At 39.8% G+C, this 25,941-nt stretch overlaps 1 protein-coding gene across 1 annotated transcript; it reads right to left on the bottom strand.

The window, feature by feature from the left end:
- Positions 1–5,796: 5,796 nt before the first annotated feature.
- Positions 5,797–23,158, bottom strand: LOC134646661 (desmoglein-2.1-like). The gene is made up of 14 exons (XM_063500525.1): positions 23,080–23,158; positions 20,027–20,152; positions 19,614–19,772; positions 19,358–19,499; positions 18,787–18,944; positions 16,822–16,956; positions 16,526–16,711; positions 15,549–15,976; positions 15,298–15,440; positions 14,549–14,770; positions 7,851–8,093; positions 7,480–7,610; positions 7,053–7,355; positions 5,797–6,855 (listed from the first exon to the last, which is right to left on the bottom strand). The coding sequence occupies exons 1-14, from the start codon at positions 23,122–23,124 to the stop codon at positions 5,797–5,799; spliced, it is 3,480 nt and encodes a 1,159-aa protein (XP_063356595.1). The 5' UTR covers positions 23,125–23,158.
- Between the last annotated feature and the right edge of the window lie 2,783 nt (positions 23,159–25,941).

Here is a 25,941-nt window from a genome sequence, read left to right as displayed (position 1 = left end):
CAAAATACAAATTCTTAATATCTCTTTTCGGTTCTGCGCTAGTATGTCTATTTATTATTTACTGCTTCCATGAAAACATCACATTGTTGACAATTTTACAAAGGGCACCACATCCAGACAGTAAATGTTTTTTATTATGTGTCCTAAACAGGACACTAAGGCGTTTGGTCAAAACAGTTTGGGTCTGATGTTGGCTCACATTTCTTCTGCAGCTTTCTGGGCATCTCCAGTTTGGAGAAGACCCTTCTGGTGTCAGTGCTCCCGTAACCATCTCTTGTCCTCCAGTGTAGTGTTAAAAGGAGGGTATAGTGCTGTCCCCGCTTTTGTTCCCCAGTGGCCCTAACCCTCTTGCATATGAAACTCACTACTGTTGTTTACTGGAACTGTTTTCACTAACATGAATCCAATTTGACATATTGTGTTGACAATTTTACAAAAAACAAAAGAGAGACTCTTTATTTCTTTGTGATTTATGCTATATAGAACAAACAACCCATATGGAAAAGATATATATAAATCTTATAAAGTTTGTATCTGTCTTGTGTGAAACTTGTATGTAAAGCATACAAGAGTGAAAACAGATATAAGATTCCTTGAAAAATCATATAAATGAAACTTGTATGTTTTGTATACTTCCTAAAACAATATATGAAAGTAATGAGAAAGTGGCCACTTTCATGAGTAAATCATATAAGCCTTATATGATTCACTATATGAAGTAGGCCACATCTTATCCAAGTCTTTTATAAGTTTTTACTATTTCTTTTCCATATGGGAACTATCAAGACCAAGGCTGTGACAAAGACCGATGTCCTCTCACAATTTAAGATCTGTTATGAGCAGGGCCCCAACTAGAAGATACAAGAAGATACACACAAAAAAATCTACCAAACTTCGAATGGAGCTACAGGTGTATGGAGAAGGGCTAATGGGTGAGAAAAAGTTGCAAACGGAGTGGCTGCATCAAGCGATAAGGAATAACATAGCCTCACTCGAGGCCCAACACATTTTTTTTTAACTGTGAACTGAACACTGCATATGGTGCCACAGTGTTCTTCATGAGCTTGGTGTAGTTGAGATGCATGCGTATGAATGTCTAAATAGAAACCACATAGCCTTTGGCAGATCTTCAGTATTCTCCATCATGACTTGTCCCACAACGACTTGTCAACGACCACCAGCCAGTTGCTCTCACACACCTGTTATACTGAAGTGTTTCGAGAAACTGGTCTGATGCCACATCATGTCCTGCCTGCCATCCACACTCGACCTGCTCCAGTTCGCATACAGAGCTAACAGATCAACTGAAGACGCCATTGCTACAACACTCCACACCACCATCTCCTACCAGGAACAACAGGGGTGTTACGCCAGGCTGCTCTTTGTTGATTTTACCTCTGCTTTTAATACAATACTCCCAGACAGACTAATAGTAAAACTGCTGGATATCGGACTTCCTTCTACCACTTGCTGCTGGATCAGATACTTTCTCTCTGACCGTGTACAAAGAGTTCGAGTGGATCTTCATCTTTCCTCAGCCCTCAGCCTTAACACTGGCTCTCCACAAATCTGTGTACTAAGTCCTCTACTATACACTCTGTACACACCTGACTCTGTCAGTACCCTGTGTGGGACAATGCAGCCATTAAGTTGGCAGATGATACCACCGTGGTGGGGCTCATCTCTGAGGGTTATCATATCTGTCGTCTTATCTTACAATGGTGATCTTCTATGAGGCTGAACTGACATGGAGTGAAGACTGTGTCACGGCCGGTGTGGTCGACAGGCTGAGTGAACTCAAAATGCAGATTCAACACACGGAAGCCCCGGAAGTGATGTGAATGATTTTTATTTACAATGATGTGAAACTTGACATTAAACAATTGAACCCGAGTGAAAGGTGCAGGGACCGTTTACAGGGGCATGAGTGAAAGAGCTATATACAACAGTGCAGGCAACAATCGGTGTGGAACCTGAGCACTAAAACAATGTGACCAGGAGCAAGCTATACACATGAGCTTGAGCTATGATCTATGGCTATGAAACACGGGTTACATGAACTTGAGGGAAATGTCAAGAGATAATTTTATAAACTTGGACATCATGAACATGATTATGTTACAGGAGTCAGTACGTGGCGCTGACGTGACAATGAGAATGACAAGCCGGAGGTCAGAAACTTTGCAACAGAGGAAAGGAGAGTCACAGCGATGCCAAACTGAGGTTTTGCTGATATTGTTCCAGTGAGTTTTTCTTGCAGCTTACTTGTTTGCAGGTGGAGGTGTGTGAAGAGGGAAAGGCAAGACTGAGCAGGTCCGGGTGAGTTGGAGGTGATCCCATTCCAGAAGTCCAGGTGAGTTGGCAGAGAGGCAGGCAGGTGAGAGTGAAAATAGAGTCTGCGCTGGAGCTGATGTGGTGTAGGTATTTGAGAGAAGACTAGCGACCAGGCTCTGGATTGCTGCAAGCGACAGGTGAGGGTGATCTGTGGGACTGACTGGAGATGAGATAGAACAAAGTAAGTAACAATACAAAAGCTATTCCAAAACATGAGTGAGCCGAGAACTGATGCTGGGTAGCAGACGATCTGGCGAAGAGTAGTAGTCAGTGCTGGTCTTAAATACTGTCTTAAATACAAGTGCGGCTCCATAGAGGAAAAGAGGTCAGGATTCCAAATTTACTCTCAAAAGTTTCACAAATCTAGTAAGGTTTGTGTGACTAACAATACGGGCACAAGTATTAAAACTCTACGGGTAGCACATCCATCAAAGAAAAGCTACTTGATCAACCACAAATGTATTTCATTGAACTAATACCATGTGCAGTTAAAAAGCATTGCTTGGTGATTGTTGACATGTTTCAAAAAATAAAATACTTATATTAATGATACATTTATTTGTATAACACTTTTCAAATCACAAAGTGCTTCACAGTTTGAATAAAAGCCACACACTGAAGATAAGTATGCAGACACATAACCAGACATAATCAACCATGTGATAAGGTTTCGGAGGCTCGCCTCTATATGTATACATGGATGTTAAAATCACGTGCAATAATTATTTTATCTGTGCTGAGCACTAAAAAAAGTCTAAAAAGTCTGAGAAATCAGACTATAGATAATCATTTCTAGTTCTCAGTTCCTTGTTTAATTTTGTCAGTTCTCCTTCTCAAGTTTAGTCTCTGTGTGTCCTCCCTGCATTTCTTTATATAGTCAGTTTTGTCTCCTTGTTTGTTTCTGGTCTTTGTCTCTGCATTTGTTTACTTTTGTCTTAGTGTCAAGTCTGAAACAACAAGGGTGTACGATGTGCTCTTCCCTTTCCACCTACAGCTTCATTGGAATGAAAAGTAAAAGGGTTAAAAGGGTTAAAAAGTGCCCTTCATCAACAAGAGCATGTCCAGCTCCAACTAAGTTATGTGCAGAGTGAGACTCCTTGTCACCAACGGGGTATCAGCAATGGAACACACACACCTGTTTAAAGAGTTTTTTGTTTTTACTTAAAGTGAGTATTGGTGTGACTTTTCTAATCATTTTTACACATGATAAACATTGACATGACTCACCAAACATCACAAACAGTGTGTATCAGTCACTCAAGGCACTCCTTTGCTGAGAGTTTCAACTACCCTTCCCTAGTCCTGATTTTATCAAAAATAACTTGTGGCTGCAGTAATCGAATTTCACAACCACTTCAGTAACAAATTACTTCTGCAGAATCTGTATGGCAGCTAGACTTATAGTGACTCTGGTACCTGATACATGACAAACCTGTGCCAGATCCTCATTTCCATAGTAAATATTACAATTCCAGCTGTAATCTCCTTTGTGATAACTACTACACAAATGATGGATTTTGATAAAGGTGTCTCGCACCAAATGGCTTTCTTAACTGGTCACGTCTCTCATGAATGAACAAATTAATCTTAATCCCTGGTGTGAAAGCGCTGACATTTTGGAAGCTTAATTTTACTAGTACTCCTATATTTTGCATCCAAATATTATACTATAAAAGTGATAAAAAATGATTGAAAGGATGGAAATGTAATGGAAAATTTGTGATTCAACTCATCGAACCTCAGCATACTATTGGTTTGTAACGTCCTTGTACAAAGACAAGGGAAAAAACAAACAAACTAGCTGGATTCAAGGTCATGATGCATTGCATTATCAGTCTGGTGTCTACATGATGTTGAGAGTTTATTTCCTGAGTAGACAAAGATTTCATCTGGACAATACATGTAAAGGAGCTGTTATTATTGTGTTTATTTATCAGTGTTTGTATGAAGCCTTTTCAATTTATTTTACCAAAAGAAAGCGTAGCATCATGCTATGATATTCTTTGAGAGTTATGAAAAGTGCTATGAACCAGTCAATTTACCAATATTAAAAATATTTATTTTAAATAATTAAATAACAAAAATGAACTCACCATATTCCAAATTTGAGTTCATTGTAGAAAAATGTGGATTTGAACTTTCTACAGACAAATTAACTTTTATTTAAATCTTAATTTCCTTCTAGAGCTCAATGTGATATAAAACTATTCTATCACACGGAGAAAAGTGAACATAAAACACTTGCAGACCTTTAAGTGCTCCATACCAAAGATTTTATTATCTTAAGCATAAATGTTTTTCCACAATACATGCCTTACCATTGGTATTAGGCCACCACATGAGTGTTCAAATATATGGTAATAAATGAATCTTAGTTTTTACAATTTCTAACCATTAAAAATTACACATTCAAAAAGAAATGAATGAAACCCTAATACAACATTCAAACAACTGAAAAATGTCAATGAATAACTGAGTTGAAAGTGTGTGAACATGCAACACAAAACAGGGTCCCCATGTTATCCAACATTTACTTCTAATTGCTTCATATCTTAGGAATATAAATCTTACGAATTCCCCTGTGCCTCCACATCTAGCAAACAGTGCAAAATCAGCCCACTCAAGACAACAACAAAAGTTACAGGTAAAGCCAAACCAGTTGAAGTTGGTTTGAAGTAGAGCAAATTAGGATTTTCCCAATACCACAGCAGGACCATTTTGGAGGCTTTAGTTGCACAGTGTTAGTAAGGAGCCAGCTATCTTTAAGCTGGAAGTAGTCCCATCAGTCACTCTCTCAAGCTCAGATAGTCCAGTTAACATACACATGCATCATAAAGTTTCCATATTAGAAAGAAAACAAACAAGTTAAAATAATGGTTATAACAAAGTTATATATTTGTAGTCATTAATTCAATTTTATTTATTTAGAGCCAATTCACAACAATCAGTGTCTTAAGGCACTTGATATTGTAAGGTAAAGACCCTACACTAGAAACACCAGCAGTCATGACCCCTAAAGCAAGTGCATTCAACAACGGGGAAACACCCCCATCCCATTTAATAGCAAGAAACCTCTGGGAGAACCAGGCTCAAACAGGGGCAGTCATTTGCAGAGACCAGTTGGTAATGAGAGGAAAGAGAAGAGACCAGAAAAACAGACAGGACACAAGGCAATAGTAGTGGTTTATAAAGTGAAAAGAAAAGTGAAAAGACATTTACCTTACTAGTATTTATTGTAATGTGTTGAAGACTATATTAAACAATTTGCCATGAACATTTCATTTACTATCTGTACTATTAAACATTTAAACCATTACAGAGATCTTTTGCATGTTTCCATGTGGCATGCAAGAAAATTAAGCAGCACACCTTCCACCAGTAACCTCATATGCACATAGTGAAGTCATAAAAATACACCTGGAACATATCTTTGCCAAAAGTTTGCACTTTTGCCTTTCTCAGTTAAGTGAATTTCTCCTGCACTTTGTGGGATACAGGGCCAGCAGATACTGTAGCAGTAGAGGAACCAAACTTACTGGTCATAGAGCCAGTGGATTGGCTGTCCTTGTAGAGAATTCTTTCAGAGCCAAAGACCTCAGCCTTCTTTGGCAGATCATTTGTGTCTTGAACAAAGTTCTCTCTGACCATTAGGATTTTTTGAGATCCAGGAAGGTCTCCTGGTTGTAGAGGACCTCCCTGAACATAGGAAGCCTGGTTCCCCTTTCGCACTTTAATTGACCCTGCAGGGACCTTACCCTCGACAACCTTCATGGTCTGAGAGCCAGACAAGTTTGTAGCTTGGATCAAGTTTGCATGACTCCGCTGGGCACCACTGTTATCCACCAGCACCATGGTGGGCTCCTGGGCTTGTCCACTGGACAAGAGAGTGTTTCCCTGAACAAATACTCCTTGGGCAGGTCCAGATTGCGTGTTGTTAACCAGTATCAGGCCTTGAAGGTTGGTGGTTGGTGCTTCAGCCAGAATCATAGTGTTCTGAACCTGTGGTTGGACTACATAATGCATTGGCTGCAACACAGGAGTGGTTGTGTAGTAGACAGGCTGCTGTTGCTGTATTAGGACCATCTGGCCTTGATTTGCCAACCCTCTTTTCATTGTATTCATCCCTTCCCTCACTGAAGTTGTACTTTCCTTTGCCATTTCAGAATGCTCGGTTGTCTTCATGACCATACTCTGCTCCACTTTGGGCATGGTTGGCTCCAGTTTGGGTGGAGGGGACAGTTTTTGTACACTCACTGAACTTGACACTGAGGTTGGGGGTTTGTTATAGACATTAGACACAGGAGGTGGCACTTGTTTGTCATCATAAGAAATTTTCTCGCCTCTGCACACCTCCGCGAGAGTCTTGAACTTTGGTCCAAGGTTATCAAGAAACTGAAGATCACTGTCTGACTCCAAAAGGCTACAGCAGCCTACTGAGCCAGCAGAGGACCCTTGACCCTCATAGTCATACACCAACAAACCATCTTTCACGCCAAGGTTATCATTTCCATCAATGATTTTCTGTTGAAGTAAAAAGAAAATCATTATTCAGATAGTATTTTTCATGTCAACTCTTGGTATGTGCAAGGAATTTTTATGAACAACTAAATAAGTTTTCAGCCTTAAGGGCTAATCAAAACACGTCCCTATAATTAATTCAAATCTCTGCTTTGCTTTTCATTAGCTACTGAACCTTTCCAACGCATGAGATTTCTTACCTGATTGTAATATTGCCTCAAAAAGTGGTCTGGCAGAGCCATCCCATCATAAAGTCCTACACCTCCCAACAATTCTCTTGTCTCAGTCTCAGAGTAGAAACCACTTGGATCCTGTTGGTTCATGCCCCAAATTTCTTTTCTGTAACTACCTGGGTAGTTAGCCCCGTTCAGCCTATTAATGGATCCGACAGATTGTGCGAAATCAAAACTGCCCACCGGATCCATTGCTACAGGTTTTTGAGCCATGGCTACATTTAAGACATCTCCATCCAGTTGTGTTGGCAAGTTCAGTAGTGGCACGTCCTATAATTGCGCCAAAAATGTACATGTTAGTACAAAGTTAAAAATCACTTTGACACAACTTTCATGTAGGCATCACCACATTAGCCAATATTCTTCAGTGCAGTGAAGAAAATACAATTCTCACCGTGTTCTCTCCCTGACGTTCAGTATGGTAGTTGATGAGATGTGATTTTGTATCAAACGGCATCTCAGTAAAGAGGTCTGGGAAGGTTGCAGCACCTCCACATTGGCAGAAGAGTAGCAACAAAGGAATCACTGTAAAACCAAGTTTTAATTAACCTTCAATTTAAGGTATGAGGGTGCAGTAATCCTTCAAGGAAGAAGCTATAATTTATATACACAATAAAGCACAATAAAGTAACAGTAAATATATCATAGTCTCACGTCTGTCAGCAACAGCTGTTTACTCAAAAAACTTGAGTGGTTTCCCTCTTCTCTCAATTGTCCCAAACCAAAACCAATACATTATGGCAATTAGGATGAATTAACACTTACACAACAAGAGTAATAGGCCCAGCAGTAACAGCCCAATGCCTGCAGGTCCCAACTTCACTCCTTTGCTTGCACGACCATTGGCGCCTTTTTTTCCACACATGATTCCATCCTCACAGGTGCAAACTTCAACCTTGACTTTCTGTGGATTTTGACACGCGTGCCCCTGCTGATCCTTCACCACAAATTCCACCTCATAAATACCAGGCCAAAGAGACTCATGAGACCGCAAGATAGCTGCGGTGTCTGTCAGAAACCAGAAAAATATGTGAAACAAAATGAACATGAACTAGATAATACAATTTCTGTAGAAATTGTGGTGGGATTTGTTGCTACTGCCTTAATAAAATTCAATTGAATTTTATTTATCCAACAGTCGCCTCAAGTTGCTTTATATTGTAAGATAGATCCTACAATAATACAACAGAGAAAACGGCAACAATCATATGACCCTCTGAGCAAGCGTTTTGGCATGAGTGGGAAGGAAAAACTCCCTTTTAACAGGAAGAAACCTCCTGCGGAACCAGGCTCAATGAGCAACGACCATCTACTGTGACTAATTGGGGTGAGGGTAAGAACAGAAAAAAGGACATGCTGTGAAAGAAAGGAAGAGATTAATAACAAGTATGATTCAATGCAGAGAGGTCTATTAACACATAATGAGTGACAAAGGTGACTGAAGAAGAAATCAATGCATCATGGGAATTCCCCAGCAGCCTAAGCCTATTGCAGCATAACTAAGGGAGGATTCAGGGTCACCTGATACAGCCGTAACTATATGCTTTAACAAAAAGGTACTGTACTTGATCTGGGGTTCACTGCTTAGTTAGCTAAAAAAAAAAATCTCAAAGGAGCCAGCATATTAGGCTACAATTGTACTGTGCCTAATAACATGTCTAATACAGTTGGTAGGGGTATAGCTGATGGGCCAGGTACACAAGTGCACCTTATATAGTACATGGTGTGGTACTTATACAGCTGTGGTGGCAGGGAAGGGTTTTTGGATCTCCAACCGGTGAGAGGTGAAGCAGTGGATTCAGGAGAAGTAGTAGGGGAGGACTGGGTGGCAGTCTTTATTTTCATGACTATTTACATTGTAGATTCTCACTGAAGGTAACGAAACTATGAATGAACACATATTGAATTATGTAATAAACAAAAAAGAGTGAAACAACTCAAAACATGTTTTATATTTTAGATTCTTTAAAATAGCCACCCTTTACTTTGCACACTTTGCATTCTCTCAATGAACTTCATGAGGAAGTCACCTGAAACAGTTTTCCAACAGTACTGAAGGTGTGCCCCAGAGAGACACTTCTTGGCCCTTTTGCCTTCACTCTCTGGTCCATTTCATTCCAAAACATCTAACTGGGTTCAGGTCAGGTGACTGTGGCCATAGTGCAGCATTTCATCAATCTCCTTCTTGGTCAAATAGCTCTCATACAGCCTGGAGGTGTGCTTGAGGTCATTTTTCTTTTGAAAAATAAAGGATGGTCCAACTAACTCCATACTAGTTCAGTGTGCCTTCAATTTTGAATAAATGAATAAAATTTGACCACCCTTTCACCTTTCCTGCATTGCACAAAGACACGGTGAGTACAACCAAAGATCTCAAATTTGGACTCATCAGAATCAAGGACAGATTTTCACTGGTCTAATGTCCATTCTTTGTGTTTCTGGCCCCAAAAAAATCTCTTCTGCTTGTTGCTTTTCCTGAGTGGTGGTTTCTTAGCAGTTATTTGACCATAAAGGCCTGATTCATGCAGTCTCCTCTCAATAGTTGATGTAGAGACTGAGTCTCTGCTGGAACTCTATGGGGCATTTACCTGGGCTCCAATCTGAGGTGCTGTTAACTTGCAATTTCTAAGGCTGGTGACTCAGATTAATTTATCCTGAGCAGCAGAGGTGACTCTTGGTCTTCCTTTTCTCATGTCAGACAGTTTTTTTTCATAGCGCTTGATGGGTTTTGCCACTGCACTTGGGATACACTGGGATACATTCAAAGTTTTAGCAATTTTCCAGACTGACTAACCTTCAGTCCATAAGTAATGATGGATTGTCATTTCTCTTTTCTTAGCCGATTGGTTCTTGCCATAATATGAATTCTAACAGTTGTCAAATAGGGCTGTCAGCTGTGTACAAACCTGATTTCTACACAACATGACTGATGGTCCCAACCCCATCAAAAAGGAAAGAAACTCCACAAATAAACCCTGACAAGACACACCTGTGAATTAAAAACCATTTCAGGTGACTACATCATGAAGCTCACTGAGAGAAACTTTTAGTGTTTTTTTCAAACAATTTTTCCCTTGCTACATAATTCCATAGTGTGTATTATATAAAATATTCCCGGCTCGCCCCTGTGGGCAGTCTTTATCCTCCAAGCTTGGGTCCTCTACCAGAGGCCTGGGAGCTTGAGGGTTCTGCGCTGTTCCTAGGACTGCGCTCTTCTGGACAGAGATCTCAGATGTTGTTCCTGGGATCTGCTGGAGCCACTCACCTAGCTTGGGGGTGACTGCACTGAGCACTCCAATTACCACTGGGACCACTGTTACCTTCACCCTCCACATCGTCCCGAGCTCTTCCCTGAGCCACTGGCACTTCTCCAGCTTCTTGTGTCCCTTCTTCCTGAGTCTCCTGTCATTTGATATTTGCTACATCTATCACTACAGCCGTCTTCCTCTGATTGCCCGCCACTACTATGTCTGGTTGTTTAGCCATCACCATTTTGTCCGTTTGTCCTCTATGGATCTTGCGCTCAGAGCTTGTTCTTCTGCTGCAATGATGAGTGCCTCTATGCCAGGGGTGTCAAACTCAAATACACAGTGGGCCAAAATTCAAAACTGGAACAAAGTCGCGGGCTAACATTAATATTTATTGAAAAAAAAAAAATCTTCCTCCAGATATAAGAATGAATCTTTTCTTATGGACTCAAACAAGTTTTGCTGAAAAACTGAATATGGAACAAGCAAAGCTTAATACTAAACAATATATATATTAGCTGTATAATACCAGTAGGCCAGCTCTAATAGTAATTTGGTATGGCTTCGCGGGCCAAATGTAATTAGGCTGCGGGCCAAATTTGGCCCGCGGGCCAGAGTTTGACACCTATGCTCTATGCTGTCTTTCAGTCCAGTTTTGTCCAGTCACTGGTAGGATTTCTGAATGTCAGTCACTTCCTCTATCTGCCGGTGGTACATACTGTGCAGGGGCCTGTCCATGATGGTTACTCCTCCTTCTTGGGTTTGTGCTGCCTGAGGTATTCACTGATCACGCGGTCGATCATGACCATCTTCCTGATGTACTGGTGGATATATGTTGTCTCAATATGGACCGTGGTGCTGACACTCACCAGTCCCCAGGCTCCTTCCTTCCGCGTAGCACACAGTCTCAGGGTGCTGGACTTGTGGTGAAACCCTCCATGCATGGTCAGGAACTGCCTGCTCTTGACGTCAGTGACTTCTATCTCCTCCTGTGGTCAGCTTATTGTCCTAGCAGGGTACTTGATTACAGGCAGGGCGAAGATGTTGATAGCCCGGATCTTGTTCTTACTGTTCAGTTGACTCTTCAGGACTTGCCTGACCCTCTGCAGGTACTTGGTGGTGGCCTCTTCATGGTTCCCATTTGCCTGTGAGATTTAAAGGTACTTGTAGCTGTCCTTAATGTCTGCAATGTTGCCTTCTGGTAGCTTGATACCCTCAGTTCTGACTACCTTCCCTCTCTTCGTTATCATCCGATTACATTTCTCCAGTCCGAACGACATTCCGATGTCGCTGTTGTACATCCTGGTGGTGTGGGTCAGTGAATCCATGTCTCATTTGCTCTTGGTGTACAGCTACATCTATATAAAGGACGTGGCTGACAATTGCTTCATTCCGTAGTCGGTATCTGTAGCCAGTCTTGTCAGCGAGGGGTCAATCAAAGTTCCAAACATGAACTCAGTAATGAGTAGCTCCACCGTTATTGTTGATCACTTCAAAAATTAGTTGGGGCATGCTTGATGCAAACATTTCCAGGAGATGAAGACGGCTGCACAAAGGGCATCTACTGTCTGGAACTGTTGTCCATTTTTAAAAACTTCCCTTGCCATCCATCCCCCAAAATTTTTAATTGGCTTTAAATCAGGGGAACAAGTAGGATGGTCCAAAAGAGTGATGTTATTCTCCTGGAAGAAGTCCCTTGTCCTGCGGGCATTGTGTACTGTAGCATTGTCTTGTTGAAAAACATAATCGTTACCACACAGACGAGGGCTCTCAATCATGAGTGATGGTCTCTGCAACATCTGGACACCGCTGCAACATCTGGACATCGCCAGCGGCCGTTTGATGCCCCTGTACCTCCTGTAGCTCCATCGTTCCACCGAAAGAAAGAGCACCCCAGACCATTATAGCGCCCCCTCCACTGTGGTGCATAGAAAACATCTCAGGTGGCATCTGTTTGTCATGCCAGTAATGTTGGGGTCTTCCACTTGACTTTTTTGTTCCATAATCATTAGGATCATTTAAGAAATTCCAAATGACTGTCTTATTGTGTCCCACCTCAGCAGTGATGGTGTGCTGCGAGAGACCCTAGTTGTGCAGTTCAACAACCCAACCACGTTCAAATAGGAAAAGTTTTTTTTTGCCTTTGCCATCAGAACGTTATGACAGTGTGACCACCTGACAGAAAATGACAATGAATCCACATTTTTGCACAGATGTGGCTTTTTAAAGGCATGTGGTCCTAAACTTTTGATCAGCTGTAAAACAGCCTATTTCAGTTTAAGTGTTGTTTTCAATAAATTGCATGCTCAAAAAAATGTTTTGTCTCACTCCCATTTCTTCTCGTTGCATGTTGAAGCTCTACTTTTTACCTTGTTAAGATCCAACCATGCAAAATATGATTTTTTGCCATTTTTCAAGTGGTCTTAAACTTTTGATCTGGACTGTGTATATATGTATATACTAGGGGTGCAACAATACTCGTATCAATATTGAACCGTTCGATACAGTGCTTTCAGTTCGGTACGCATATGTATCGAACAATACAATTTTTTTAAATTTATTTTATCAACTTTTCTTGCAGTCTGTGTTGAGCGCTCAGTGGATCTGCGTTCGACTACTCCGCCTAGGCTGCACTGTCGAGCGCAGATCCACTGAGCACACTGCAAGCTAGCAAGACAGAAGCTAAGCTCGTTGCAACATGGCAAATTGAACCTCCCCCACCCTCATTCAGATCTGGCGTTTGGAACTATCTTGGTTTTCATGTGAAGTATGACCCTGAAGGTAAGCGCGTCATGGACAAAAGTAAAACAGTATGTCGGATGTGCCACGCAATGCGCAATTGGTGGGAACTAGTGCGTTAGCGCAGTTAGCTTGTTAACGTGTTGATGCCGTCCAGCCCCACGCACGGGGCGATTCGTGGTAGCTCGTTAACGGAGATTTGCCGCGTTATGGCGTTAATGTCATTTTAACGAGATTAACGCTGACAGCACTAGTGGGAACACAACGAATATGACTGCACATTTACGCCGACATCATCCTAGTGCGAAGACAAGTGGAAGCAGACAAAAACAACAAGCAGGCATGCTACAAACTTTACCCGAGTCATTTAGACAGCCGTTAGCACGTGATTCTCCTTATGGGGACCTGATATGTTTAATATGCTGCTGAGAGTATACCCCAGAAGAAGGGTATAGTACAGCTTTTATTTTGGAAAGAGCCATTTCTCTGTAATAAACTCTCTTTTCCAAAGATGAGTGATTTCTCGATCAGATAGATTTATTATTTTGTTGTTTCAGCAACATTAAATTTAAAAACTGTACTTTTGAGTTAAAATATATATTTATAATTTTAATAAATGACAAATTAAAAAGGCATGAACATTTTTTTGTATTGAAAAAATATCGAACCGTGACACCAAAGTATCGAACCGAACCGAACCCTGAATTTTGTGTATCGTTGCACCCCTAGTATATACATATACAGAAGTAAAAAGGAATCATGCAAATTGAAGTGAAATATAGTGAATTAATGTGATAACTGTAATAAAGTAGCTTTTGCTAGAAAGTGGTCAAAACTTTTATGTGAGAGGTCACAGGGAGAGGGCAAGAGGATGACTGGATGTCACATCAAGTGACTGGATGCCAATATTGGCCATGTAAAGATGGAAAGGTGGAGAGAAGAGGATGTATAAAACCCTTTGCAGGTAACCATTAGCTGTTATTTCTTTGTAGTTTTATAGCGAGCAGAAGACCCTCTATAGCCAGAGTGTCTTCTCTTTCGTCCACTGAAACTGATAGATATACAGCAACAATTTAGATTTGATTATTTAAGATTTTTACTTTTTTCTAAATTTTAAATTGATTTAATTATGTGATTATTATTAACTGATTGAGACATTTGCTTTTCCCTTGCTAAATCACTTAAATAAGGCACCATATCTGCAATTAAAGTTAATTTTGTTTATTTCAAGTTTTTTTTTTTTGAAAACAGTTCATCATATAGGTTTGTTGTGGTACTGTTTTGAAAGTGACCAATCACACTTGAGCCATCCTTCCTTGGAGTCTATTTCTTAACTGTAAAAAGTCAGATAAATTTGGACAAGAAGAAGTTAACACTGAGAGGAGAGCAAGTACACACTCATCTTCTTTGGCCAGTTGGTGGTTCAGTCTCTGAATGTACCACACTTATGATATTGTGGTGATGTTTTCTACTCACCATTAAGATGCTCCACTTGCCATTTTCCCTTAGTGCCTTCTGGGAGGATCTCAAACACAAAAGGAGGTCCATTGGGAAATGCATCCTCATCATTAGCGTTCACTATAACAGCATCCACTGTTGTGCACATAGTCTCCATGTCACTTGTCAAGATGGGGCAGTGGTCATTAGAATCCTCCACTTGGATGGCTATGGTGCCAGTGGCTGTTTTATCAGGTGTGTCTGGTAAATTAAAAAAAAAAGAAATAAAAAGCAAGAATTTAACATTTTTCCTTTGATTATGTCCATTTTGTCAGAGATAAGTTCAAGGACTATTTGCTTTGCTATTAACATGTTTGGACAAAAAGTAAAACTAATATTGATTTTGTTTATTTAGATGAATCTTACTGCTGAATAGCCATTTTGTTTTTATTCATGACAAGTCAGGATTATACATACCGTACAGATGTATTCAGCAAGCAATGTTATGCACTTGTAGTTATGTTGCATTAGGTTTTTAATCATGCATCAATACCCTGACAGTCTACAAAATATCAGGCAATTTGTTTACAATATTATGTTTAGTAAAAACTATCACCGGTTGTGTTACATTTATGGTTTTGAATTTCACAGTATTGTCTAAAGGAAGTTGGCTTGACTAATAAGTGAGAAATTCCCAGTGGTTGCAATTCCAAAGCTACTTTTCAAGGGTACTCCCCTTGCGTAAATAATTTTTGAAGTGTCGGCATTTATACAGTAAAGCAGCATACCTTCCGAAATGCAGAGTATCTTGGCAAAATACGTCCCATTGACCAAGTGTGGAGATTCCCTGTCAGGCATCTTGTTCAGTTTGATCTCAGCTGTGACTGGGTCAATAGTTAGCCAGTTGTTAGGGTCTGATCCCTTAATATACCTACAGCAGAAATAAGCTATATTGTTATTACGGTGAATGAAAGGTGAAAGTGACACTGTAGTTTAGTTTTAGTGGTTTTAATGTGCACTTATTTGTGTATGCACTGACCTGACATTTTGAGCGGGTTTCCCAGTGTCTCCATCTATTGCAGGGTAGCTGGCAATAACATCATTAATGTTGAAGGAGGTGCTTCCCTCTGAGACATGAATGGCTTTAACTTTGGGATCAAACTTTGCCCCCTCAGGCTGGTTCTTCACATTGATTTTGATAGGATAGGTTTTAAAGGGTGTCCCACCAGAAATCCCAGCAGCTCCAGTTGCACCCCCTGCTCCTCCTCCTCCTCCTCCCCCACCCCCTCCTCCTCCTCCCCCTCCTCCCCCTCCCCCTCCACCCCCTCCCCCTCCTCCTCCTCCCCCTGCTCCTCCCCCCCCTCCTCCAATATTTATTCCAGCACTTGTCCCAGATCCATATGGCTGAGCCTTGTTCCTGACAGATAGTCCAAGTTCAATGTTTTTTACATCTTCATAATCCACAGCCTATACAGATGACAGACAGAAACAAAGATTATCTGTTACAATTCATCATAATAATGACAGATGTTTGCATTTATTAATGGTCTTCTGAGTTAAATGAAAACAATTAATCATTAATAATTCACAAACTTACTGCCAAATAGTACATGAGGTTAAAGAAAATGTCAAAGATATACAGAAATTCTATTCATAATTTTAATGGACAAAATTTTAGGCAGACCCAAGAACAATCAGATAAGAGATGATGATCTCATGGGCATGCAATACTTAACTAACCGAAAAAATTAAACTATTTCACAATATAAAACGTGTATTTCTTTTTCTGGCTACAGTTGGCCGGACAATTTGATCAAAAGGACACTGGACTATTCTGCCAGATTTGGGGTTTAAAATGCATATGCTCTGAGATATCAAGATTTCTATTTGCATTGTTTTTATGCTGTATTAAAGACTAGGAATAATAATAATAATAATAATAATAATAACAATAATAACAATAATAATAATAATAATAATAATAACAACAACATGTTTCATTTCAAACTGCAGTACCTTATCAAGCATTAGGATTCCCTCATTGGTGTTGGGGTCTGTTTTAATGCTGAAATACCCAGCCTCGTTGCCCTTGACAATATCAAATACAGCCTCCCAGTTGTCAGTGCCTTGCAGGTCCAGGTCCTGTGCTTTGATTCTCATCACCTCCACACCTTGTGTGTTCTCCTCAATGCTACCTTCATACTATAGGTGGAGAATATAACAAAAATCATAGGGGTTATTTCAGCAATATGTTGTATATATTTGTAAATAACTACACAGTTGATTTAAAAGAGAGCAAGAAAGAAAACTACCTGCTCTTTTTCCAGAGTTGGTAGGTTGTCATTCACATCACCAACAGCTATAGTAACAGTGCCAGTTCCAGTGTTCCCCTCTGGTGCACCATTTAGGTCCTGACCTTGTACTGTCAGAATATACTGATCACATTTCTGAAATCACAAACCAATAAGTTACTAATTTCTTAGAGAGACTGCATCACACTTTACTGTAGCAATGTTTCTGGTTAGCTATCCATTAGGTAGGTAGGCAGAATAGCTAACCAGGAACACTTTCAGTGATCAAAGGAAAAAAGCTCCTGTCCACTGATATAAATTTGGTGACTAGTGTAGTCCATGAATTTGCCTTTGCCTCATGTTCTCCAGTGCAGGATTAGAGAAGGATCATAGGAGCTCGTACTAAAAAGACTGTTTCTCTAACTCCAAGTGTCTTTGTTCTGGTCACAAAGAGACCAGAACAAAGTTTCATGACTTTTTCCCCCCAGCTTCCACACTTCTAAAACTTCCAATTTACAAGTATAAGTCAGTTTAAGTTATTGGTGTTTGTTCTGTTTCCCCTATTGTATGTAAACATTATGGCCAAACCACTATAAAGGTAACCCTGCTGTGTCTTTTTGTTTAGGTCAGTTTGTGGCTACGTCCACACTCGCCCGGATAGATTTGAAAATGGCATTTTCGTCTGAAAACGCTCTGCATCCACACTAGCGTTTTCAGTCATTTTCACAGAGTTGTGCATCCACATTGAAATGGCTGAAAGCGCTTATGTTCCAGTACTGCGTATGCGTGAAAAGCAAGACGATTCGGCCTGCCTCATTTCTGTCTGCCGTTTATTTACTTTCCATCTCTTTGAAACGTCGTGGCAAAATGTTAAGGAAAAGCACCGAGTTTTTTAAATGGACTAACAATGAGGTGGAGTTGTTGCTGCGAGTAACACAAAAGTACAAAGTTGCAAAAGCGAGTGAGAATTAAAGAATTTGAAGAAAAGCTATCTGGAGTATGTACATACTGATTAATCTTTAATAGGGCTGTCAAAATTGAGAGCAAACAAAACAACTGCTGTATAATTTTGAGAGCGTTTTGAGAGCGTTTTGAAAACGCTGCGTTTTCCTTCAGCGAAAACGCCATCTCAGTGTGGACGGGAGGCCAAAATGGAGAGAAAACGATGCGTTTTCAAATGAAAATGCATTAGTGTGGACGTAGCTTGTATACTTTGTTTGGTTAGATAAGTTTTTTTCACTAGAATTTATATTTAGTAGACATCTTAGATGGGCCCATTAATTATATTTTGAACTTTGTCCTTTTGAACTTTTTTAGGGTAAAATAAAAATAACACACACACACACACACACACACACACACACACGCACACACACACACACACACACACACACACACACACACACACACACACACACACTTTTGAAATCTAGAGTTTTCATTAAGCACCAAATATATTACATATCATGTTTTAAATGCTTAAAAAGTTGAATGTTTGCAAACTTTCTCATATTTTCTCCGTACTCACGGTCAGGTGTTCAGTAAAAATGTTGTTCTAAGCAGTTTACTGAATATATAGATAACCAAGTTGTTTGTTGAGATTAGTGAAAGCCATATGTATAAAAACAGAATTCCAGAGTGTGGAATTTAGCAACAACAACAACAAAAAACAAATTACCTGAGCTGCAATAAAATGGTAATAACCAAGATGATAATTCTTTTTGGTAAATAATAGAAATATCAGTTGATTAACATGACTGCTCATTACTCTAATAAACATTGTGTATTTACTGAACTTTACTGTCTGAAAAAATGTCTTAAACTAGCTTTTCATTGGACTTTAAAATTCAGATGCTAGAATAATTATTCTAACATCCGATTTTATTATTAATAATCATATTATGATTATTATTATCATCAAATATCAAAATTCAAATAAAAAATTAACTACATAGCTCTGAAACTGGTGTGGGGTTTAGTTCATACCTCTCTGTCTGGACTGTTTTTGATGAAGATGGACCCGTCACTGTTCATGTAAAACATGTCATGAGGTGGTTTCTGGTCTATGATGGTATGAAAAACCTGGGAATTGGGATTGCCTGGTTCATCGGCATCCGTTGCCGCGACTTTCATAACAAAAGTCCCTGTAAGCATATCAAGGAATGACATTTTAATTTCTCAAAAAACAAAAACAAACAAACAAACAAAACCTCTCTGTGGCATCTTCAAAAGTTGAGACTACTACGACCTGGATGATGGAGAATCTACACAGACAACATCAAGAGTTCTAGTCTCCTAATACCTTTAACCCCAATGTATTCTGATCAACACAACCCATCTCACAGCTGATGTACATTAAAAAAAAAACCCTGTTCCATAATACATTGTTTAGTTTGAGTATAACATTACATTTAAGTAAGTTCAAACTTTAAGCAATGTAACAAAAACAAAAACTTTGTTTTCATTTATTAATTGAATATTAGTCATATGGGAATATGGAGTCATCACATGCCGGACAGTGATTAGTGAGGAATTTTCATAAAAACGAAGCACTAACCTGGCGGTGTAAGCTCATCCACACGCCCAGTATAGACGTCTTGAAACACTGGTGCATTGTCATTCTGATCAATAACCTTGAATCGTACATCTATGTTTTCCTCTGCCAGAGTGCCATCATTGTACCTAGCAACACCAGAAAGCTAAAACAGGAAACCTTGTTAGGTGTAATTAATACGTTACAAATATTTATGTAAACTGTTGATACAGAATGCACTGAAGTCATGATGGAAAATAACCGTTTTTGTCTCACTCACATTGTATAAATGGATGAACTCTCTGTCAAGTAGTTGGGTCACACGAATAAATCCAGTTCTTTCGTGAACTACAAACACATGGAAGGGATCTTGGTTTGCACCACGGCCTATCAGGGAGTATTTGAGATTTCCTTTATCATCATCGAAATCTGAATGAATCTGAAAATGAGATGAAAAGCTAAACATAGCATAATTCACAAATATGTCATAATCATAGGACAATAAGGACAACAAAGACAACACAGATTCCTTATAGATTCCTCATATCTTAGTATGTTAATGCTAAAAACCTTAACATATTGTATATCATGATTTTCTAACCATTATAAAAATTATTTTAATCAATTTAATTAAAATTAAAAATTAAAAGATCATTAAGTGAAAAGGAATAAAAAACTAAATCAATGACTCACCCTGGCAACAGAAATCTTTTGTGTGTGGTCCACATTTTCCTCCAAGTTCACTGGTGGGGGAAGCCAAGTTCTTTTTCTTCTTATTAGACTGTCTCCAGATTTGGCTTTCGTCACAACAGCCTGGACCTGAAATACAACACATACACTTAAACATGTTTGGAGAAAGCACCAGCCATTTAAAGAAAACAAGAACACCCATTTTTAATCCTTGTCAAGCATTTCTTGGAATTACTGTCTGTAATTTAAAACCCAGAGAGACGTTCAAAGAACAGGTTTCTGTTATATATCAGTTTGAAAAAACAGACCTTAAAAGCTACAGTCTGCAATTGTTTGTCAATCGTCCTGTCTTTAGCAGGTAAAATATGACTTGGCGAATGATTCACTCACAGCAGGAAAGTTTCAGGTCTTTACTTTCAAAAATGCTTGCTTTGGCTGAGTTGTCACACATACATGCTCGCCACACACACACACGTATATATGTATGTATGTATGTAAATATGTGTATGTGTATATGCATGCATGTGTGGTGTCTCAGCCAGCCAACAAACTCTGCAGGCTACATTGTGAGTTAATCATAAATCAAGATGCTATTAAAGCCTGCATGTAAAAACGCGCACCTTGCAGAAACACAAAAGCTGACACACCTCTTGCCACTACTGGAAAGGTTCAGTTGAAGCATGTAAGGTATAATGACAAGAAAAGTAAGGAGTGGTTGTATACTTTTACTGCCATCAAATAACTCATTCAGAGCACTTAAAAACAACTCTCTATTCATTTGAGGAAATCTCTCTGAGGTCAGAACCTTATTTCCCACACTTTTATAACTATGAAACTAAATGTATTTATTATAATGACCTAAAGGTTTTTCATAATGTAAAGTGAAGAATCAACAGTTATAGATAATAATAACATTCAGTTATGAACAACAGAATTTTTCCTGAGAGTTTTTTACTTTTGAGTTTGCAGTCTGAATGCCAATAGCTATTCCATCTGAGTTACATCTTGATTCAAGCAACACCAAACAACTTTAGTTAGGTAAAAAGATAAAATAGTACAAAGGGAAAAAAAGCTCAGGCGTGTCCAAGCTGGCCTAGTTAATGCAGAGGCTGAACTACCGTGTAAGCCAGTGTTGTGCCAAAAAAGCGTCTGTCTGCCAAAAAAGTGATTTCAGAGGTTTCTGTGTGTGTTTTTTAGTTTACAATGCTTACTTATATTGTTAAATAGACCTTAGTGAACAGGATTTATGAATGGGTTAGATTCAGGGGTCTTAAACTTAAATGGGCTGTGGGCCACTGCTTGCACAGTCTTCTCATTGAAGGGCTGCTTGCGTGTTCAAGTAGTACAAAAAAACCCCCAAGAACACACCCACTAATATGTCCAAAAATGTAGTGTTTTTTTAAAAAAAAATTTATTTTAAATATTGTATAACAAGAGAAAACTGCAAACGTGAGCGCAAATCTTTTTTCCCCCTCACTCTTAACTGAAGCCTTTCAGTGAACTACCAAATACACAAACTGATACTCTCTTTCTGCCTAGACATGGTCCAGCACTTCTGCTATAATATTGTTCGTATTTAACAAAATAAAAATGCAGACATAAGTGTAGACATTAGTTTTTGACTGCTAGTGAAAATTGTTTTCTTTACAAATAACTCTCACTGAACTAACACACCCAATCCTTCAAGATGTTTGTACTCTCTGCTCATATTACCTTCATATAAAATATATATTTTTTGCTTTTGACAGAACTTATTTTAACATTGCACTCAGCAACAAACAAATCCTCCCTAAGAAAAAAACTTAAAGGGCCAAATCACATTATATTTTTTCACAGCAATATACAGTAGGCGTGACACGGCCGTAAGTGGCCCAAGGCCGCGAGTTTGAGACCCCTGGGTTAGATATAAAATAGAGCTATTCCTTTTTGAAGTATCTTTATGACTGCATCATTGTAGCCATATTATAATCAATCCAGTCCGCCTTGGTAACTTATCACATCACAATTCTCCTCTATTTGTTACAATTTCTGCTAGCCAGCTCTCTCCTGAAAAAGACATTTTTAATGTCAATGGCACTTTTTGCCGGGATAAATAACAGGATATGTAACAGTCACTTTCCAAAAATTGATTACAGCTTCTACTTTATGATAGGAATGCTCCCTCTAGCTCAAAATTACTTGATATCTTTCATGAGAGATATTTTTGATCTATTTTTGACAGATTATAGGTCAGCAAGTCATTTATAACAGTTTAAATGTGAGCAATCATTTTATGGCAAACACCGGGGTCTTGCCAGGGAAGCTGTCCCCGACAGAATTTGTTTCCCCTTCTGGAGCGTGTGCTGGGCAAGGAGAGCGGATCCAGTTGACTCCGCCTCAATTCCAACCAACAGTCGTGGCTGATATTCTACTTTAGTAAAAAAAAAAGTGAAAGATGAATGTCATTACATTGCCGTTCATTTGTCTGGGTTACAACAGAAAATGATACATTTATTGTTGTCACGTTGTGTCAGAGGGGATTATTTCAGCAAACTGAGGACGTTTTGCCCGATAAGCGCATAATCACGTCTGCGGGAAGTCGATTCATCTAAACTAACGCTCAATATACCACATTCTCAAACCACGTTTGTCCATGGTTTGGACAGGGGAAGAAATTGCGGCAGGTTCAGCTTGATATTATTTATAAAACATATTTGATTTTATTTATTACAAATTCTCTGTGGGATAACTACCTTGACACGACATCACGTTTTGGCAGACGATCGCTTTTTTAGCACCGGGTTTGCTTCATATTGCCTACTGAAATCACGATAATGCTTATTTTACTATTCATGATGCATTGTGATTAGATTTCAAAATGCTTGACTATGATTTGTTGTATTTAATCTATTATAAATTTGGATTGATTTATGTTTTAAAAAGACGAAAAACATAAATAATAAAAGCAACAAAAGAATCGCATTATGAATTAAGCTTGTTTCATAGAAAAAAAACAAACAAACTACTTTCCATATGAAAGTCTGTTCTAATCGACATTAAAGTCTTTCTGGACTCACCACAAAAAGTAGCAACACAAACACGGGCCAACAAATCCGAATCATGACTGAAGAAACGTCTCAGGGGAGTCTCCCGGCGGCATGGAGAGTTTCTTACTGTCTGGATATAAGCTGTCAAACGACTATCAATTTCACTGGCATCTACTTAAGACTTGGAAAAGAACAACATCACGCCAACCCCAACAACTTTTACTGACATACAACAGACACATGGGCGTTACACACACGCAACAAAGGCAACACCCTGGCAGTGATACTTTCGTGCAGGTGTGGCATTCACTGAGCGCATGCGTGTAACATATGGTAACCTGCCAAGTGCAACGTAAGCCACACCCAATTGTTCTTGTAAGCTCATAAACATAAAAAACGCATAGCAACACAGGACACCTTACACTTTTAAAGATAATTTAAACATGTGGAATTATTTAAATATAAAGCGCATCATTCGGTTATAGTTAAATTATTGACTCCTGCACTGACCTGACCTCACCAGGCGGATGGATAACACATCCCGTCCTTTTCTTGGTTGTTTTTCTGTGTTGTGTGTTGGCTCCCCTCCCGGGCCCCTGTTTCCTCCTTTATGTGTGTGTGTGTGTGTGTGTGTGTGTGTGTGTGTGTGTTCGGTCCTGCGTGCCAGTTTATGGGCATCATCAGGCCAGAAGGTATTTCCCACGCTAAGCCAGCCACACCCGTATTCCATCAAGATTCACCAGCTGCAGCTGATTACCCTCGTTAGTGGCCACTACTTAACTGTGTGGCCGACCTTCACTTGATGCTGGATTGTTGAGTGGAAATTATCTTTACATGTGTGTCGTGATGTGAGTACACTAACCTCTACAGTACATCTTGTGTTGTTAGGAACCTGGAGAGGAGTGTGTCATGGGAGTGGAGCGTTCGTAAATATCGAGGGTTGGAGCCATGTCTTTGAAAAGTGTTTCACTATTGTTCACATTCTCACTGTAAATAAATGTATTGTCTTGGATCAGAAGTTCCTGCATTTGGGTCCCGTTCTTGCCATGCACCCTGATATAACGATCTAGCCTGGAATGGACCTAGCGGACTCTAACACAGCTCAGCGTGTGTTATTGTTGCAAACAGACCAACTGCATCTCCACAAGAAAATGCTCCAACACATCTCTAAAGAGCAAAACTTGCAACTTCAGGCATTCACAGAGTTTAAATGTGTGTTTCAGACCCAGTGCTCTAATGTTGGAATTTTTTCACCTCCACCAAATGTTAGATGTTGCTGCCTTCTGTCCTCTTCCTCCCTCTCCTCCCCCTGTTCCATGGTAGCAGCCACTGCCGACACCAGAGAAGTTTTCGGGAGAGTTGAAAAAAAGTGGGGGATTTCTCACCCAACGTGCGCTTGTTTTTAGGCAGCAGAATTGCACCTTTTCCTCAGACAGTGCTAAGGTTTTATTCATGGTGGAGCTGCTGATGGGACAAGCGCTAAAATGGGCTCAGGCGGTACTTAAAACTGACGGGGAGGAGCAGGCGATGTAGCTCGGATGAGCTACGCTATCCCATTCCAACCGGAGGAGAAGACTGCCGGCGGGTGAGTGTTTCTATTGTGGGAAAAGAGGACACTATGCTGATACTTGCCCGTCGCAGCCAAAAGAGTCTGCCTGTCATTAACTGTGGGGATACTGGGGTTCACCACTCAAGATGTTTCTCTGCCTGGTCTTACCTGCCCAGCAAAATTACTGTATATGACCCACACTCGTGCGCTGTGCTGATCAAAGGCTCTGAGACTCTCGCTCAGAGCCTGTCTCCTTCAATCATGTGGAGGTGGTCAGCTTGTTTTTGTTCCATGCCCCTGGTACTCCACTGGCTGTTGGCTGTCCCTGGCTTAGCCATCATAATCCGCAAATCGATTGGGCTAAGAATTGCGTTTCTAGTTGGAGTACCTGGTGTTACAAAACCTGTCTGCGGTCCACTATGCCTAGTATTTCCATTACTGAATCTCTGGCACGAATGGAGAAGCCTGACCTTTTTATGTATCCAAGGCTTATCATGATCTTGCTAAAGTGTTTAGTAAGGATTTGGCTCTTTCTCCCCTGCCTCACCGTCCCAATGACTGCAGCATAAGCTTGGTGCTCTATTGCCCACCAGTCGGTTGTACAGACTTTCTAAAACCTGAGAGAGAGGCAATAGAGAGCTATATCACTGACTCGCTAGCTGCAGGAATCATTTGTTCATCCAAAAGTCCACCTTCATCTCCACAGTCTTGAGCTGGTTCAGTTCTATGTGGTTCTGACTGCTCCAGTGCAACATCTGGTCCACCTCCTCTCTGTACGCGGACTATCATCATTCTGGATCAGACCAATGAGAGTGATATTATCCACCAGCTTTAGGAGTTGATGTGTTTCATCTGCGTTCGTCCTGCTGTTTCCTCCAGGTTTCAGGTTTTTCCTAGTACTTTCTCTGGTTGCATGCTTTTTTTTGTTAGCTTTCCTAGTTTAGGTTTTTCTTAGTTTAAATTATGGCCATTCTCTTCTTTTGTTTGTATGTTGCCTCCTACTGTAAATAAAGCTCTCTCTCTCTCAGTAAGTCAGTCTTCAGTGTCTGCTCTTGGGTCCACACTCCTCTCTTCTCTACATGATCTGCCTTGCAGATCGTAACGTAAGAAGTTTTGGAGTACAGATTAAATATAAAAACATTCACCCCTAGTCTAAGTACGAATTTGATATGATTATCCTGTTTTAGGATCAGATATTAATGCTTATGGAACAATATTGTTACAATAAATTGTTCTAATGCCAACAGGAAAAAAAAAAAATCAAGTAATAAAGTTGCATCTAAGAATCTATTCTTTATTATTGATGCTGATCAGGGAAACAAAGACATTACATGCTACTGCGA

The sequence above is a fragment of the Pelmatolapia mariae genome, linkage group LG17, assembly GCF_036321145.2.
Source record: "Pelmatolapia mariae isolate MD_Pm_ZW linkage group LG17, Pm_UMD_F_2, whole genome shotgun sequence".
NCBI classification, from domain to species: Eukaryota; Metazoa; Chordata; class Actinopteri; order Cichliformes; family Cichlidae; genus Pelmatolapia; species Pelmatolapia mariae.
Note: the sequence above shows the minus strand (reverse complement) of the source record. Positions and strands in the feature narration are given on the sequence as shown.